Raw genomic sequence first — 19,198 nt, 5'->3', positions numbered from 1 at the left:
ACAGTAAAAAAAATGCGCCCCCTTGCTGGTTGTTTAAATTAAGCAGACACATTTTGATCCCATTTCTTAAGCAAACATTCGCAACATCAAGATTCCAACATCACAATTTGCACAAATTGCAATCAAACAGATAAGTAACATTCTGTTATATTGCCTTTGTCAGCTTTAGAGTGTGAATTGACACGCATTACTTGCATTATTAAATTTAATTTGCTACAATCTCACAGCACTGTCAAACAAATTTGGGCACCTTGTGCTGGTTTTGCCTCATTTTATCCCCAAACACTGGGTTGGCTTTCCACTGCATAGCAATGAAAGCTGAAGCTGGCTGGATGATCCAAGTTAGGGAACATCATAATACTGGGCTTACAATATAATCCAATCCAAACATTTACTGAAGCCACAAATAGGCTGCTAACACATAGTAACCAAGTCACAAGAAAACTATTACCGACCTGAACAAGCAATGACCATATTGACCGATTGTGCCATGAAAGAATTAACAATGACTTTCGAGCGTCAGACTAACAAAATATCATGAGATGGGGGGGTGGGGGGGGGGGGGCATTTTTAAAAAAGTTTAAAATAAAAACATCAGGACTCACCAATTTCTGTGTTAAGTCCAGTTCCAATTACAATACCACGGCATTTACCAGCAGCTATATTTGTTCCCTGCAAAAAGAAAATACAATATCATAATTAGGTGCAAAACATTTGTCAATTATTGCAAAATAAAGCCTGCAATACATACTAACAGCTTTGTAGTGCATGGAGATTCAACTTAATTGTAGATCATATTCTTCATACTCGGGCTAAAACTTGCCGAATACTGCTTTAACAATCACTGTACCTATCAATATTCACAAAGCCTACCAACCATGTTTTCAAATACCATGCAATATATTTATAAGAATTAAAAAAGAACACCTTTCACAAATTTTGTAAGCTACACTTTTGTGTTGTTAAAAACATGTTTGAGGTATAAGGGAGTTGTTGTGGGGTTTAATGCCATTTTTCAGCTCAAAATAGGCTATATATGGTGGCCAGTATAAATGGGGGTGGAAGAACCCGGAAAAACGCCAGAAAGAACCACCGACCCACAAGAAACTACTGCCAAGCTTTCTCAGATACCTATAATGGCTGAAACCGAGACTCAAAACAATGCAGAGGCCAGATGGCAGTGATCCATAATGGTGAGTGCTTAAGACCACTCGGGGCCCTTTATAAGCGAATTAAGTGAGATACATAATTTTTCACTCTAGTTCTGAAAGTGATGCAACTTCTGAATGGAGAGTTCTAAAATTCAATCTATGCCTGAGGTCTCAAACCTGAAGAACCAAAGGCTACAAGAGGACTAGTACACTGGCCCATAGGCCATATCACAGAAGAAAAACTCTGCATTATTAATATTTTTCAAATTCTGGGTGTTGTTGCAGGAAATAACTCCACTGGCCACAAAGGCAGCATGTTTGAGACCACTGACTGAAGTCAGACCTATGTGCATTTGCAGAAGAAAATCTTTTGTAAAGTATAAAGCTTTACACACTTTTCCAAGTGTATTTCTTTAACTGTATTAACATTTACAAGTTTGAGGAAAGTGAAACATGAAAACTGAGTAACACTATCTCAAAATTACTCCCCTTGTGGAAACAGCTCCCCCAAGATGAGTGTGTGTATGATTTGGATTTTTAATGTAGCTTTAACAATTTTTTAGTCATATTGCTAGGATGTCTGCAGTGTGGCAGTTTATAGTAATGTCTAGCATTGGGGCATCATGCTGCAGACTGAAAATGGCATCCAAGGGAAAATAAAATAAATTTTGTGCATTACAGTTGAAAACATACGCTGGCTATGTTTTGAGAAAGAAGTTAAGTCGAGTGAAGAATGTGGCAGTGAAGACGCCTTTGTTTTGCCATGTATGTACAGAGGCTAAAGAAAACCTCCATGACCAAATGTGCACACAAAAAGTAACTTTCAGAACAGTACACTGGCAAGGATACTTGATAATCATAACAAAAACTGCCGATTGAAGGTCCACAACACCAGGCAGATTTTAATGCAGTTTTACAAACTAGACATAACAGTGAAAGTGCTACTTAAGTGTGTACATAGGTTGAGTGTAGAAGACGTCCCTTTCTTAAAATCTCTTCCTAATTTAATACACGATTTAACAACTGCAGAAATTGATGCCATTGGCATTTTGAAGAATTCTGCCAATCAGTATGACTCGGCTACTACCTGTTTAGAGGTACTGGAGAGCCTATCAAACATTGTTGAGGATAGTCTTGTATGTGACCTGCAAAATTCGTCATTTGTGATAGCAATGGCAGATGAAAGCACTAACATATCCAACAAGAAACGGCTTGTCATATGAGCTCAGATTATTTCGGATGACATGAAACCATCATCATTATTTTTAACAAATACAGAATGTTCAGATGTTTCTGGCAAGGGAATTGCCTTATTGGCTTTAGTCACATTATATAACCAATATTTTTGTTGGGTATATAAACAATTATTTTTAAAAACTACTGAAGACTGATCATCAGCTTGAATAGGACTCAGGTTTGGATTTTGACTCTCTCTGTTTTGCCTTACTGAGTCAAATGACTTACATGAAACCATTTGTAGATAAAACAGCGATCTGAAAAGATCTGCAGCACACAATGCATGGCCATTCATGACTTTTTTTTAGCTTGACATAATTGTAGAACAAAAAAAATCTGATGCAGGAAATAGTAAGCCTGGTCAATTAAACCTTACTTTACACATCATATCAACTGTGAACCATCAAAGTGGCTGTAGGCAATAAAATAATGGGGTGCCAAATAAGGCTGATGAATTGTCAGATCTATCAAGAAAATCCTGATTGTACTGTGACATGTGATTATTCTTCACACCTATACAAATTAGACTTCTACAGTGACATGTGATTATTCTTCACACCTATACAAATTAAACTTCTACAGTGACATGTGATTATTCTTCACACCTATACAAATTAAACTTGTACAGCGACATGTGATTATTCTTCACACCTATACAAATTAAACTTGTACAGTGACATGTGATTATTCTTCACACCTATACAAATTAAACTTGTACAGTGACATGTGATTATTCTTCACACCTATACAAATTAAACTTCTACAGTGACATGTGATTATTCTTCACACCTATACAAATTAAACTTGTACAGCGACATGTGATTATTCTTCACACCTATACAAATTAAACTTGTACAGTGACAAGTGATTATTCTTCACACCTATACAAATTAAACTTGTACAGTGACATGTGATTATTCTTCACACCTATACAAATTAAACTTGTACAGTGACAAGTGATTATTCTTCACACCTATGCAAATTAAACTGGGCAGTCTGAAAACTCTGGCAAAATGATAATACCACAAATTTAAAACCAAGACTAGGAAATTAACATGCACTAGTGCAATCTGTGCACTCTGATACCTCTCACTACAGCTTGCTTGTAAGTTCTTTAAATAGGTGTACTTGTGTGGGAAAACCAAAACTGTGAGGAGAATGGGATCCGAGTTGTTACAAATATTCCAGAGGATCACCTGGAATGCTGGGAATTCAACCCATTCAAAGACTCATTAATATAAAAGAAAATCATAAGAAACAATCAGGGGAATACAACTCCTGCAGCTGTCTTGGATTGTTGGATTGTCATGTGTTCACCAGTACTCAAAGTTTTGCACAGAAACCACTTCTCATCTTGCAAAGTGATCTTGGCCTATGCTCTTTTAACCTTGAAAAGAAGAGGCTTCTTCTTTACCCTAACTACAAACTGTCCACAATGTTTGGACCACGTTTGTGAAGGAGAACTAATTTAATGTGCAGATAGCATTTTCTTCCACTTGTCAGTGACTTTTACAATTGAGGCCTGAAATCAACAGGTTTTTTCCCCAATCAAGTACACACCATCCACAATGTTACATAAGAACAGATGGTCGAAAACTTCTTATTCAAAGAAAACCTTTCTTCTTTCAGTCACAGTGCGTGTGTGTGTGTGATTTGGATTTTTAACATAGCTTTAAAAAAAAAAATCAGTCACATTTCTACGATTTCTGCAGTGTGGCAGTCTATAGTAATGTCTAGCACTGGGGCATCATGCCGCAGACATGTAGCATGATGTCCCACCCAGTCGCATTATCCTGACACCAGGCCGATCAGTCCTAACACTAACCTCTTAATGCTGAGTGCCAAGCGAGGCAGCTGTTACGTCTTTGGTATGACTCGGCCGAGGATCGAACCCACGACCTCCCACATCTAAGGCGGACACTCTAACCACTAGGCTACCGGAGCGGTCTCAGTCACAGTGACCATGACCCCAACTTATTCCTTTACCCTTAAATCAACAGAGTTCTTTCTAATCCCATATGCAGGCTATTCACAGAGTTTGGTAACTGTAAATGGTGGTGACTGTGCAGAAAGAATTTCTTTTTTCTGTCACAATGACCTTGACCATTAAGCATGAAATCAACAGGGTTCATCCTTACTGCAAGTGTATGCCATCCAGAAAGCTTGATAACTTTAGTTCTCTAAAACATGGTGGTTAAAGCATTTTTCTTTTCTGCTTCATGCACAGTTACAAATACTAGTTGAACAGCATAATCATTAACAGTCAAAATTCTGGTATTGTGCATCATTATTTGTATTTACTTCTAAGATACTCACAGAGAAAAGAATGTTTTTCTTATCTTGATTGACAGCTCTTGGATCTGGGATGGGATCGGTGTGCTTCATTACACTCACACTTTCACCTGTAAAAAACCCATAAAAATCTCAATACATTTTTATTTATTCATTTATTCAAATTCTGAGTCCAAGTCAGGACTATACCCTCCCATGACAGTTCAAAACTTTCACAGCTTGGAGGAAAAGTGTAATGAATGAAGCCTTTGTTGACAACTGTTGTACCACTAGTCACATTAAACATACATTGTTGTGTGTTTTGATCTTTCTTTATGGCAAAAAAATATGTGCTTCCAGTCAATTCCTATTTTTCCAGTGCCAACCCTAGCACACACACCCCCCATAAAAAAATTAAATTAATTTGTACATCTAAAAGAGCCGATTTAGGCCAGTACTTTAAGCACTTAGTACATTATATATACTAATCATTATATGTATAATGTTAAAAAAAATACCTACCCTAATTTTAAAACCAGTGTTAACAGGAGAAACACATTTATTTTGGACTTAAATAAAATACTGTATTTACCTTGTTAATCTATCCAATAAATACAGAAAAGAAAAATATGGAGGAGGGGGTTTTAATCCTTAGGGGCTTAAACAGAGTAACCTGCTTGAAACAAGAGTTAGGAAAAGGTGGGATTTCAATGGACATAACTCCTTTGGAGTCAAATGTGTGAAATACAACTCCTTCAAAACTCGCCAATACAACATCTCATGTAGTGATATGAAGTTGATCAATAAGGGCCATGGAGTAAACTGGACTAAATCCATTAAAGGCACTACTAAACCAATGCAACAATGTTCTAATTAAAATCTTTCTAATTATGTCTATAGGTTTTTGAGCTCTCCTGATTACCAGCTGCATCCCCTGTGAAGATATGGCATCAATTAGCAAGGAACATAACTACGTCCAAAATAGTGTAGAAAGGAGGGCCACCAATGTTCAAATGAAAAGAAACTAAGAAAAAAAGAATTTTACAATTGGGAATGTGCACATGGGTTGGTATTGTTGCTTGCAATTTACCTGTCATACATTAACATGTAGTAAAGTGATATGAACCCCTGTGGGCATGTGGCAGGGTGATTTCCTATAATTCTTCTTTTAAAGCAACAAATGAGCATGAAAACATCTTTATCATGCCAACTGGTTTCAAAATAAATTTTAACAAATCTTGTGGAAAATTTACAGTCGCTATTAATAAAAAAAATTTGCTATTACTCTAAACAGATTAAATACAGGTATGATGACCACATAAAGAACTAATGAGATTTGTCTCTGCTTTACTGTAGTATTTTGTGCAGAATTTCTACACTGACTGTATGGGAATTCTTGCATGATATTCTATAAAAACAGAATTCAAATGGATACTTTGCTGGGAATGTCAGAACATTTTACAAGCAGGATGACTTGTTTGCAGAGCTGCCAACCCTCCAGACTTGCAATTAGTGAAAAGTGGGATAAAAATTAGTGAATTCTGAATGCAAAATTATATCATGACACTAAGTCATAGTCAATGATCAAGACAGCATTATATGAAATTCCCAAACTAAAACTAAAAGATATTAATTAATTATTTACACTGATTACATGTAAGACTTTATTTGCAGCCAAATTTACTGATATACACAAATTTCATGCTATTTTTCATTATATGATGCAGTGACAGACTTGAACTTCCTCAATCAGGCTATGGTAAATTTGTTTTTAAAACACTGTTGCTGATCTCCAACTGAGAAAGACAGGTTATGTTCAACAAGAAAGCTCACAAACAATGCTTCAGCGCTGGTAGTATGCAGGACTCGAGTAGGTGGCTTAAAGTACTCCAAAACTGGGGGTGCTATAGCCGTGTGCTTTTTCAAATCACCCTGGCACATGCCCACAGGGGTTCATATCACTTTACTACATGTTAATGTATGACAGGTAAATTGCAAGCAACAATACCAACCCTTGTGCACATTCCCAATTGTAAAATTTGCGGCACACTACCGTGTCAAAAGCATAATGTACATCAATGTTTGATGGGTGAATGCTAGGCCAAATTTTGGTCTACTCTAATCTATACTTCACTTTTTGTGGAATAGAAATCTTTTTTCCTTGGAGGTGAAAATATTTTAACTGCAGTGTTGCTCAATATCGAAACTGTATTAATCCAGAAGATGAAACATCGAACGGTGAACAATTAGTGATGTCAGCACATGTGTGGAAAACTGAACTCAAGCAAATTACCATGTATGCTAATCTTTCAATCTAAAAATTCTAACACTTGAAAAAGCTGTCTTCATGTAGCTTCCCAACTTCTAAGTACTTTTTGCTACCAAAGTGCTTCATCATATCATCCCTGTCACCATGCCCAATGCTACAATGTGTGGCACATTGTGTCAAAAAGTATAATGTATATCAGTATTCGATGGCTGAATGCATGGCTAATTTTTGGTATATTCCAAACTAAGCTTCACTTTTTGTGCAATACATTTCTTTTTCTTTGGTGGTGAAGACTTTTTCAAGATGCAATGCCAAACGGTAATTCAAATCAGTGTTGGCAGTGCATACATGGAGAAAAATTTGTTAGGCCCCAGTTACTTTCAAAATCTTTGTAAAACTATTCTTATATATTTGTAGATTAAAATACACTAAAATGCTTGCTACTGGGCCAACTGTATGAATTGGCTATAGTTCTACTAATATCACGACTAGCAGTACACCGGACCATTTCAGCAACTGCCGATATCACAACTACCACTTAACAGGAAAATTTAAAATAACTGACAATTGGGGGACTTCTTGATTTTTTTGGCATGCGGCGTGAATCCGTGAATCGCTGTTGAAATTCATGAAATTCACGCAAAAATCGTGAGGGTTAGCAGCTATGTGGTTGTTGTTAAAAAGGATTTTTACACCATAAACTAGGATGCCACCAGTCTAATATCAAAGTAACATAATCTCAATTCACAAATACTTTTGAGTAGCCATGGTTACCACATTTACCCCAAGTTTGATACCCTTGCTGTAAAGCATAAATACGAACCATCAAATAAAGCATAATAATCAAATTTCTCCGATATGATATGAAGCAGCGAATAAAAGTATACTCACCTGTCAAAATAGACTGGTCTACCCTGAGGGTAGTGGAATGGACAGTGGTGACACGAATGTCAGCAGGGTTTTTATCGCCAACTGCAAGTTGAAGCAAAGTAAGTGTTATCCAAATGAAAAGAATTTCATGCCTTAGGTCTCAAACAATAATGCCAAAAAGATTAAGATAAATAATAAAGGTCTGTTGAATTAAAGTGGAATACATTTTGGCTTTATGAAAAAATAAAATATTTGTACATATCAATTTCATAGCATACAGAACAAAGTAGTTCTTAATATTCATAAAAATACCATTTCTTTGGCAGATATTTTAATTAGGAAAGATCAACAATATAAACTTTATTTATAAGTTAGGCCATGATCAAAAAAAAAAATTAAAAAATAGAAAATTTCCAACTAAATTTTGTGATTCTAATCTTTATACTGCTATTTGTTCTAACAATAAAGTTCAACTCTCAACCAATGCTTACCTGAGATTTCCACAACATCTCCTGGAACGAGAAGACTTGCCCTGATACGCTGTACTCCACGATGGTTTTGCCTGACAACCTTGGCAATTTCGGGTTCATATTCCTTAAGAGCTTCAATGGCACTCTCTGCATTTCGTTCCTGAGAAAAGTCATGATATCATTCATCATCATTCATTTGTATTTCCAACAGAGAAAAGTGACCAAGAACCTTAGCATCTTTCAGTAAATCTCCGAGACCACAGTGTGTGTGTGTGTGTGTGCGTGATTTGGATTTTTAACATCGCTTTAACAATGTTTCAGTCATATCGCTATGATGTCTGCAGTGTGGCAGTATATAGTGATGCTTAGCACTGGGACATCATGTCACAGACATGTAGCATGATGTCCCACCCAGTCACATTATCCTGATACCAGGCCGACCAGTCCTAACACTAACCTCTTAATGCTGAGTGCCAAGCAAGGCAGCTGTTAGTACCATTTTTGAAAGTCTTTGGTATGACTTGGCTGGGGAACGAACCCACGACGTCCTGCATCTGAGGCGGATGCTCTACCACTAGGCCACTGGAGCAGTCCTGAGACCAACTTACTCTCAAAGTTAAGAGCAAATGGTAAATCATACCCTAAGACCTAGTCTTCACAATAAAACTAGATACATGTAGGCATTATAAGCACAGGGTTTAATGGCATGCCAGCACAATCCTGGCTATATAATATCAGTTAAAAGTACAATACAAGTTTCAGCAATATAAAGGTAAACATTTCCAAAACAACTTCTGGAAGATGAATCCTACCACATAAATGTAAACATGTAGTCCTCCAAGATTAAACAAAGGATAAAAATGTTAAAATTCTATTACACACACACATACACACACATATATATATATATATATATATATATATATATATATATATATGACCAATGTAAAAAAAATATCAAATCCTTTAAGTATAAGATGGACAGCATTAACACTAGTTATAGCACAAGGCAGCACTGAAACACAGTACTAAATGTTGCAAAGGATTAGTACATTACAATGACTAATACATTAAACTATTTATTAAGAACAACCCATGCATTATGTCTATTACTATTCACAATATCACAACGATCATAAAATTTTTACAAAATATGGCAATTTAATTATCTTAACTTGAATTTATGCTTACATACACACACATTCCCAATCCCTAGAACAGTGCTGTACAACTTTTTTGACACCATGGGCCAATGAAAAATGTTTTTCTTGAAGCTGAGGGCTACAGCATAAACTGAAAAGCAACGACTATATAGTTGCTCGAGCTCTTGCAGGCCATTTAAAATCAGTCAGTGGGTCACATGCAGCCTGTAGGCTGGACAGCACTACCCTAAATGGTTGAACAGTCCTACAAAAAATTTACTAGAACTCGTTTCTAAACCGTTATCATAGTTTTCTATAAAAAATAAAAAATTGTGGACATAAGCTATCTTGCATGTACTGTCAAATATTATGCTTTACAACATATGTGTAAACAACACTCTCAAATGTGCTTTTATTGATTGTAAGATTACTGTTTAGAGCCAATTTTAATTTCCTCTACTGACCAGAAACTGACTCATTAATAATTAAGTGCAGCCATCCTGCCTTGTCATGTATTCATACAAAGTATTAGAAGATATTAATGTCAGTGTCAAATTAATTAAAGCTATAAAACATACCATAAGCTACTTGATAAAATGCTAAAAACTACTACTGAGATATGAAAATTATTTTAAAACTAAATCCGATTACTGAAAATGGTTTATCATCTACCGCACCTATTTCACTCAAATATCAAAAGAATTTTGGAGCATTTTTATGTCTCTAATGTTGTAAGTCACCAGAAACTGAAGAAACAATGACATTTTAAGATAGAAGTTTTTTTGCTCAGCTTGAGTGAAACCAAAATAACTTAAGTGATTTAACCTTTCAGGGGAATATTCACACGAGTCCATTGCAATAAAAGAACATGCATTTCTGTGCATCTTGCATGTGTGACCTTAATGATGTAAAGTATCTTGTGCATATCAAGCTTGCATGATACACATGCACACTCCTATATCTATTCAGGGAGGATAAGTCCTTAATTAATATATCAATGAAACTATCAGTAGGAGGCCTATTTTTATTTATTTTAATTTGTCTTGCATATAAATGTTATGCAAAGCGAAGGAATATTATGTTTATTTTCAAGGGAAAAATAATTTTTTATTTGTGTTGCTGACAACATATGCACTAAAAAGTGTGTAAACAGTCACATGTACATTATGATGTATACAAAAGCTGTAATTTCTACATGAATTTCAAACAACCGAGTTTTACTTTAAATCTGTGTTTCCTGCAATGTATACGATCAAAAATGTCAATATAGTACCTAACAGAGGTATAACCAAATAATATATAGGAACAGTTCAAACAAACAATGACACAATCATTCACTTCCAAAAAGGCTTTCAAAAGTACTATGTATAATGTAATCTCATATTTAGGAATTTGTCCCATGTCTGAAATAACGCATAATACCAAGCAAAAACTCTGCTTTTGCTTTGTGTCTTTATTAAACTATTAAACACAAGATGATAAAAGTGTAACATAGTCCAAGAATCTTCGAGGTAATCTGTATATTCAAAAACAAATATAAAGCCACCTTGACACCAGGCAACCATTACAGGAAAAGATAATGGAGGAAACTCCTTTAAAAAGACTGTAGTATCCTGATGGCTGAAGACAATGACAAATCTGTGTTACATGACAACTAGTTAAACTTGGAGGACTTCTTTTAAACTTGACTTACACCTGGACAAATATGTTTCAGAGATACATTTCTGTCCAACTGTTTACAATCATTGCATAAGCATCTGATGTAAATGCCAAACAAGTCCCATCAATATTTCAAACAATGACAAATCACAAAAAGTTACTGCAAGTTTTTATCTAATCTTTTTATGTATGTCTGCCATTCATGAAATGCCTAACAGGTAGTGGTATTAGATTTTATCTTTCCCAATGGAGAATCTACTACATTCAGATATCTGCTTTCCCATGTGAAATTCACTTTCCCTTTGGCAATGGGAATTTGGAAAGCCTGATCTAACTCTGTTTAGAGGCAATAATTACAGTAAGGTAAATTGAGGCACAAAAGACGAGTAAGGAAAATGCTTACTGATGTACCTGTTAAAACCAAGCTCTGACAGTGACTGTAACATCACTATGTGGTTCAAGTTGATATAATATCACTCATCTTTTATACATTAGTCTAAAGGGCAAATTAGGAACAAGGCAGGTAACCTGGGTTGGAAAGACATCTGTATCAGAATAATTTTCAGATATTTTGCAGAAACATTTGGTGTTGGACATGCTGTTAACTGTGATTCTACTTCCAGTCACTTTAGCCAGATTAAATGGCGCATGAAAGGTGACCATCGTAGGAAGCAAATTATCACAGGAGAAAATAATCCAATGACAAGTTTTTATTTAAATACTACTAAAAGAAGCCATACTTAATGGGAGATAAAGATTTATAGGGTTTTTATTTACCTCAATGCATTGGAAGCCACATATTTGAATGAGCATGTCCCAAGAAACATTCATACTAAGTTTGATTGAAACTGTCAAGACCATTCTTAAAATCTGAATTGAGTTTTCATTCTTTGCAATGAAATAAATGGGTGTCACACTGAAAATAATTTTAACAGAACATGTTATAAATCAACATTCATAATTTGTTCAAACCTCCTCAGCTATTCTAGAAAAGCTGAAAATAGGTTTTCCACCTGGTGGCTAAAGATGCTAGGGTAGCCATCCGGAATAAAATTTTAATAGGTCATATCCTAACAAATGTTCTTACCAGCTTTGATCCAATTGACTCAGCCGTCCCAGAAATGAATATGAGAACAGGTTAATCATAAGGCTACTATAGAACCTATACAACTGCTAGGGGGGTATCCTCAGGCAATTTGATAAAGCATGACCTAACAAACATTCATACCAAGTTTTATTCAAATTGGCCCATCATTTCTAGAAAAAAAAAAAATTTTTAAAATAATAAAAATATGGTTGTTTTAAAAGTTGAAGCACTGTGCCTTGAACAAAAATTCTCTAAAGCATGTTTTATAATACGTTCTCACCAAACTTGTATCAAAATTAGCAAATCCATGCAAGAGAAGAAGTGACATTCTGGACAGAAGGTTAAAAACAAGTTTCCATATCGTTGCTATGGGGGCCAAACTGTTGCGAATTAAGTCAACACCAACACAAGTTTGAGAAGACATAACACATCCCATATAAAACCAACCTCCGTCAAACAACCACCTCTACAGTACAGCCGTTTTTTAATGTGACTCTTACACAAGCTCTACTGTACAAGACGGTAGTATATACTTGAATAAAAATCAACTCCAATTGCAAACAAAGACCCAGATCTGCTGGTTGAATAATCCACCAGCAGATCTGGGTTGATGTTGCTCATAGTTGGATCAGACTTGTACATAAGTGTATATATATTGATAAATCATGTCCCTAAATCTATATAATACAAGGTCCTAATATTTAACAGTCAAAATACAAAAGCCATTTAGTAAAACCTAGCAAATCACTTTCCAAGGAATCTTGATTAGTTTTGACTTGTGATTTAAAATGATTTTTTTTCTCTGTCACTTATTTATTGAACCCAAATGACGAGAAGTTTACTTGATTCTCTCCAAAGCATGAATTGTTTAATGTTCACTAACTTTTCACTGATTTATAACACTACCCATACATTAAACAATAATATAAATCTTCCACTCTAAATGGTCTAAGTTTATCTTGATAACTCACCTGCCAAACTCCTACTATAGCATTACATATCAAAATAGTTAATATAACAAAGGGTTCTACAAAGGCTGTAACTTGCTCTTCACTTTCTTCAAACCAGGCTAAAACCTGAAATGGGAAAAAAAAGAAAAATAATTACTTCTCTAGCTGTAAACACTCTTTAAAATGCATGTGGGTAATTATTCTGTATGAATTATAAATCAAACTGAAAATATTATTTGACACATTTCTAAATTGCAGAGGGGGAGCCAATTATTATATGCTGAGATATTTATTAAGCTGTCAGTTCAGCAATAAAAAATAGAGGTATATAAACTACTATAAATGAAACATACAATCCTTCTACAAATATGGGACTAGACTGAATGGCAATAGCTTTAGGTAATTGCACAATCATCAAAGAATGGATCGGCTGGCTTCACCTAGACTGCCAGATATCTTTGCCAAGTCTACCATTTTTTAAATTAAGTAATATTTTTTGGAATTAAAATGGAACCATGGAAGCTGAATAAATAATCATCAAAACTAGAGTTACTTTCATGGCTCACCGTGGCAAAAGCAAACCTATTTTTAAATATCTTTTAATCCCACCCTGATCCCATCCCAAAGCAGAAACAAAATACATCTCCCTCATATGACTGCATGTGGTAATTTAGGTCTAAGAATATTTGAAAATATTATTTATTGTTATATGACCAGTAATATGATTAAAATCAAACCTTCACAGTTCTATGTGAAGATCTGATGGACAAAAATAAGATGTCATATTCTGTTGACCTTCTGGTTCACCAATCAAATCACAACTTTCAAATTCTGAATGTGGCGCACATCATTCGAAACATGTGATTACTAATGATAACACTCCCTAGCACAAAACTGCAATGTTTGATATGATATAATACTAAAAAGAAGTAGACCGGAAAATCCAAAGGTCACCAAAACATTAACTTTTATAGGTGTGTGTCAGATCCACAAATAGGACAGAGATATGATTTTAATCAGATTTTACAAACCAGCTGTTTTCAAACCATAGGTGTGCTGATACCAGTCAGTGGCATAGACTAGATGTCACAAAAGTTATCAGCTACTTCTATGAAACAAATATAATCAAGTACAATAAATAAATCGTGTTGTTTACAAGCAAAACCAACTTCAAGATAACAGCAGGTGATAAAAATTTTCGGTACCAGCAGCATTTTGATAGTTGTAATATTTTCCACTAGCAACGAACAGACCATTTTCTATGTCCACTAACATATTTCATGTTATTTAGTGATGGTTACGTTTATAGAACTTTATATACTTTTTATCTGGTTCATAGCAAAGTAACACCATATATCCACTATCTTAGTTTAAAAAATAATTGTCTTGATGAAAAAAATTAAATAGTAATTGATTATGATCAAATTCTCTGTGTACATGTATATTAATTGTTATACAAGTTGTACTCTAAAAACTAGGGGGGAAAATGTAGGATGATGAATCCTTACAAGATACAGTATCTGACACCCTGTTGCTTGTTGACAAAAATAATAAGTACTGACATAAGCTACACTAGAAATATAATACATAAGGAAACTTCAAACAAAAAAAAACCTGTTCCCTTGAAAATCTTTTGATTTGCAGTCTTACAATGGAATACATGATGTGCTTCACACATTAATATACCTTAGTAAAAACAAAATTACTGGGTGGGGGGTGACCAAATTTTGGCATATGAAATATTTGTGAAAATGCATAACAGATCATAAATAAAATTATGTAGTATCTGAGATTAATTGGTGACAACTACAACTGTTTCTCAACCAAAATAATAATATTTTAAAATTGTTCAACAATGAACAAACAGAAATCATGCTGTCAACATCATTAAATGCATACCAAGATTACTTGGGAATTTCCATGCATTCATTACTGACAGAAACCACCAACGTACCAGTACAGTTGATAAAGTAACATGGACACGGTATTACTATTCGTTACCACAGGTGATAATCCAGCAGTAAATCAGTAACTTCACACCTGTACCCATCAATATCCTTTCATAACTAAGAAATGACTAATTGAGGCAACCTGTTTCATATGTTATGTTTCACCATAAAAGTCTTTTTTTTTTAAAGTGAGGTTGGCACAGACAAGTTTTTCCTTTCTATCTGAAGGATTTACCCTATTTTGCATTCAATATTTATGGCTTTTGAGTACTTTTTAGCAAGATATATGTACATTTTCTTGCCATTAACACATTTACTTTTCATCAGCTCTAGAATGGCTTTTGCTGCAAGTTTTCTCCTCACTAGCTTTTGCTCTGCCATATGTGGCCTTGATTGTGTAGATGTGCCATTAAACTATATTATAATAATAATAAATACTATGTAATGCAGTCTTTCTGAAGCATCATCTCTGCCACTTATGTAACGATTCTAGTGTTTATCTGATATGCATGACTGTGAATCAAAAACCCATAACTTGGATGAGCTATTTAGCAGATTCTTTTTAGTCCACCCAAAACTGAGATGGTACACAACTCATAAAACAATTTTTTTTGTGTGCAGCAAAGTGTGACTTATCAATTTCTTTTTCAGTGTAATTAACATTAATAAACCCTGGTATCCCATAATAATTTTAGTATTAAAACAAGGTCAGAAAAAAATTGCAGGATAACATTTCCTGACACTAGCAGTGCTAGCAGATGTACATTATCACGTTTCTATTACTTGAATTAGGTTTAAACTTTGGTAATCAAATGGATTATTACTACTGGAATCTACTAAATCAACAACAATACAACAAGGTCAAAAACAATGTTTAAAAAAAGGTTACTTGATCATGTATCATCTTTCAACAAACCCTATATATGCTTCCTTGAAGGACAAGGCCATTTGCAAACTGCACAGACCCAAATCTGCCGTCACATAATGTGCCTGCAGATATGGATCTATGCAGCTTGTTTGGATTAATCAATATAACAAAGAGAATGTATCCAGATCTACAAACGCAGTATGCCATGGCAGTTATGGACCTTTGTTGTATATGGTAATTTATCGAACAAACCCTCTATATCAGTGCTGTCCAACCCGCAGACTATATATGATAAAAATTTCATCCCAACTAGTATACATGTACACATTACTCTGCTTTGGACATGATATTTAACGTAACAGAAGATGGTCTGTATATTTTCTACTTTCAAATCATTTTCATTTAGAGTTGGGTACAATGGCAAGCCACATTTATATCAGCAAATTTAATGCTCTGGGGCAAAGGCCAGACACTTTTTTAAAAATATCCATCTGTCAATTGCTGGAAGAAAATATTTTGCTTTGCTTTACAACAACATATTATATCCATTATAGCTGAAGAAAACAATTCATGAAAAGAAAAGAAAATGTCTCAACCAAAAAAAAACTGAAGGCCCTCTCCCCTCTAAAATTGAATGGTCAGCACCTTATAGTCAATGAATTTGCTTTGTACTAGTTGCACTGTGAAAAATAAGTGGAATGATTAAGCTTACACTATAGTGTGCACTGTTAAAGACAGCGTGCTGACCTTGAACAGGAAGCATTGACAATGAAGCCTACAATAGCTGCACTACTGATGTGACAGGGCAACTAGGAATGAGATGCCAATACTCAGCAAGATATTTTCCACCCCAGTAACACTAAAAAACACAATCAAATATCTAGTTGACTGGAGATTCTGAAAATCTTAGAATCACTCACAATTTTACGAAGGGATATGTGTACCATATATACTCACATATAAACTGAATAATTTAGAAAAATAAATGCCAGGAAGAAAGGCAGAAAACTTACAAAATAAGGTCTAAACTTGAGAATGTTAAAAGTTTTGTTTGCTAACTAATGGCTGTAAACCTTGGGACATGAAAAAATAATTGTTTTATTCCGTGTCCCAAAACTTGTATGCATGTTAAAAAAATTAATTTTCCATGTTCCAGCACCTACTATGATTGTTTTTGTTCTTTTGCACGTGCATGTTTTCTGATTTCTCCAACATGAAATTAACGAGGCAAATAAAGATTTCATCTTTAACAGGCCATTTCGAATTTACCCAGGAGACCAGACTGAACTATAATGTACACTACTTACACAGTGCAAATTGTGCTTAGCATCACTTAAATCCTTGTATATTAGATGCAGATTTTGCTTTATTGTTTCTACCAAATAGCATTCTTCCAAATCACATTTCAGCCAGATTTGTACTCCAATACTGTATTATCACAGCAAACAGGATCTTTCTTCCTGGCTTTTATTTTTCCTAAATTATTCAGCTTATATGTGAACCTATATAATTTTGAGCATGCATCATCAGTTGTTTAAAGACGTAAAGCTGTAGCCAGGAACGATGCAAATCTGTCAGAACACAATTTCGTCAAAAATATCAACACTGTTGGTAATTCTACGTTGAAAAACAATAATCACTTTCTTGTATAATACATGTAATTCCACTGAACATCATATACAAAACTCTTGTCAAACTTACCACATCTTCATTGGCCTTGATTATGAAATGTACTCAGTATATCGTTTAATGTCTAATGATTTAAGATTTTAGGCCATATACCAATGATATGTCCTTACAAGGTTACACTTCAAATTTCATTCCATGGTAGCCAAATGGCAAAACATTGCTTATGATCATATATAAATAGGAAAATAATAGCAGTCAAGCTTTTTTATAATTAGTAATATGTCAATATTATTATTAATAATATATTCATTAATATATTTATATTTCTTTGCCCTCATTGCACTTAAAATTCATGTGAAACTCAATATTTTTATTTATTTTTATAGTTATTATTGATGGATTTCAACTTTAATTACATTTGTGTGTTTAATTTAGTCAATGGATCTTTTGCTTTGTGGAAATATTCACCTGATGCAAACATGTACATTCCTTCTTATAGGTAAGTTGCAATTTCTATTGATTATAATAAATGCATGCTACCATTGTAGTGAAATAACGGAATAATAGAGTTGTTCCCCATGGTACGTTAATCTGGGCCAGCCACGATATACTGCTTTATTTACATTTATGTGCTTTGGTTGACATAGCTTTTTTTAATAGCAATTGAAAGAGGGAAAGTCATAAAAATCTTTACAAATTGTAACCATGCGGCAATAGCAAAAATGTTTTAATATGTACCGACAACACAGCAATCCAGGTTACATAGCTGTTTCAATTATGCTGATCCACATGCTCAGGAGTTACTCTTTTTCAATGATAAAAGTGATTCTACAAATTAAGGTAATCTCTTAAGAAAATGTACATGTGTTTAATTTTATGTAAAGGTTAAAATTATTAACACAGAGTGACTAGATCATCATCAATCTATTCTTGTTTTGTCTTCTGGACAGGCTGACTGTCCCTGTTGTTTTTTTTTCTTTAGACCAACCATAGCATGTCCCCCCCCCCCAGATGCATTACTTCCTCCTGCATTTTGTCATAACCGAGGCAGGAGTTGCAGTTACTCACAAAAGAAAATTACAACAAAACAAAAAAAAAACACCTTTAAAAAAAGTGCCTTCTATTGTCAACATTCTTCAGTCTGAAATTTCATATTATATTTTCACCCCACCCACACTTCCAGATAGACAATCAATTCACATATTATTGGGGCCCTGAGTGGCCGAGTGGTCTAAAGCACTCTTTGTTACGGATCACTGCCATCTCACCTCTGTCTGCGTGGGTTCGAGTCTCGGATTCGGCTAATGTGGATATGTGAGAAAGCTTGCCAGTAGTTTCCCGTGGGTCGGTTGTTCTTTCCGGGGTTTTCCTGGTTCTTCCTCCACCATTAATACTGGCCACCATGTATAGCCTATTGTGTGCTGAAAAATGGCGTTAAACCCTACAACAACAACAACACATATTATCTTCACATAGTCATTTTCCTAATTTCACAACTGAAAGTATGCAATACATAGAATACTGTCTTTGACAAGACCTTATTAGCTTTAACGGCCAAGTTAACACAATATCCATTCACTGAAACATTATTAAGATGGTCACATGTTGAAATCAGGATGATTACTGTTTGTGTGAACATGTTGCTAT

At 34.7% G+C, this 19,198-nt stretch overlaps 1 protein-coding gene across 6 annotated transcripts in view; it reads right to left on the bottom strand.

Annotated features, from left to right (window-relative positions):
* The window catches only part of LOC149777124 (sarcoplasmic/endoplasmic reticulum calcium ATPase 1-like), a 113,718-nt gene that overhangs the window by 79,600 nt on the left and 14,920 nt on the right, over window positions 1-19,198 (bottom strand). For all 6 annotated transcript variants that reach the window (XM_089941806.1, XM_089941804.1, XM_089941808.1 and 3 more), the window contains exons 4-8: window positions 13,127-13,231; window positions 8,289-8,427; window positions 7,819-7,899; window positions 4,704-4,789; window positions 606-672 (exon numbers count right to left, since the gene is read on the bottom strand). In XM_089941806.1, the coding sequence (XP_089797932.1) occupies window positions 606-672; window positions 4,704-4,789; window positions 7,819-7,899; window positions 8,289-8,427; window positions 13,127-13,231 (478 nt within the window). The remainder of the gene's footprint in view (window positions 1-605; window positions 673-4,703; window positions 4,790-7,818; window positions 7,900-8,288; window positions 8,428-13,126; window positions 13,232-19,198) is intronic.

Source organism: Sinohyriopsis cumingii, chromosome 18 (genome assembly GCF_028554795.1).
Source record: "Sinohyriopsis cumingii isolate HCF-2022 chromosome 18, ASM2855479v2, whole genome shotgun sequence".
Lineage (NCBI taxonomy): Eukaryota > Metazoa > Mollusca > Bivalvia > Unionida > Unionidae > Sinohyriopsis > Sinohyriopsis cumingii.
This window is presented reverse-complemented; position numbering and strand designations above follow the sequence as displayed.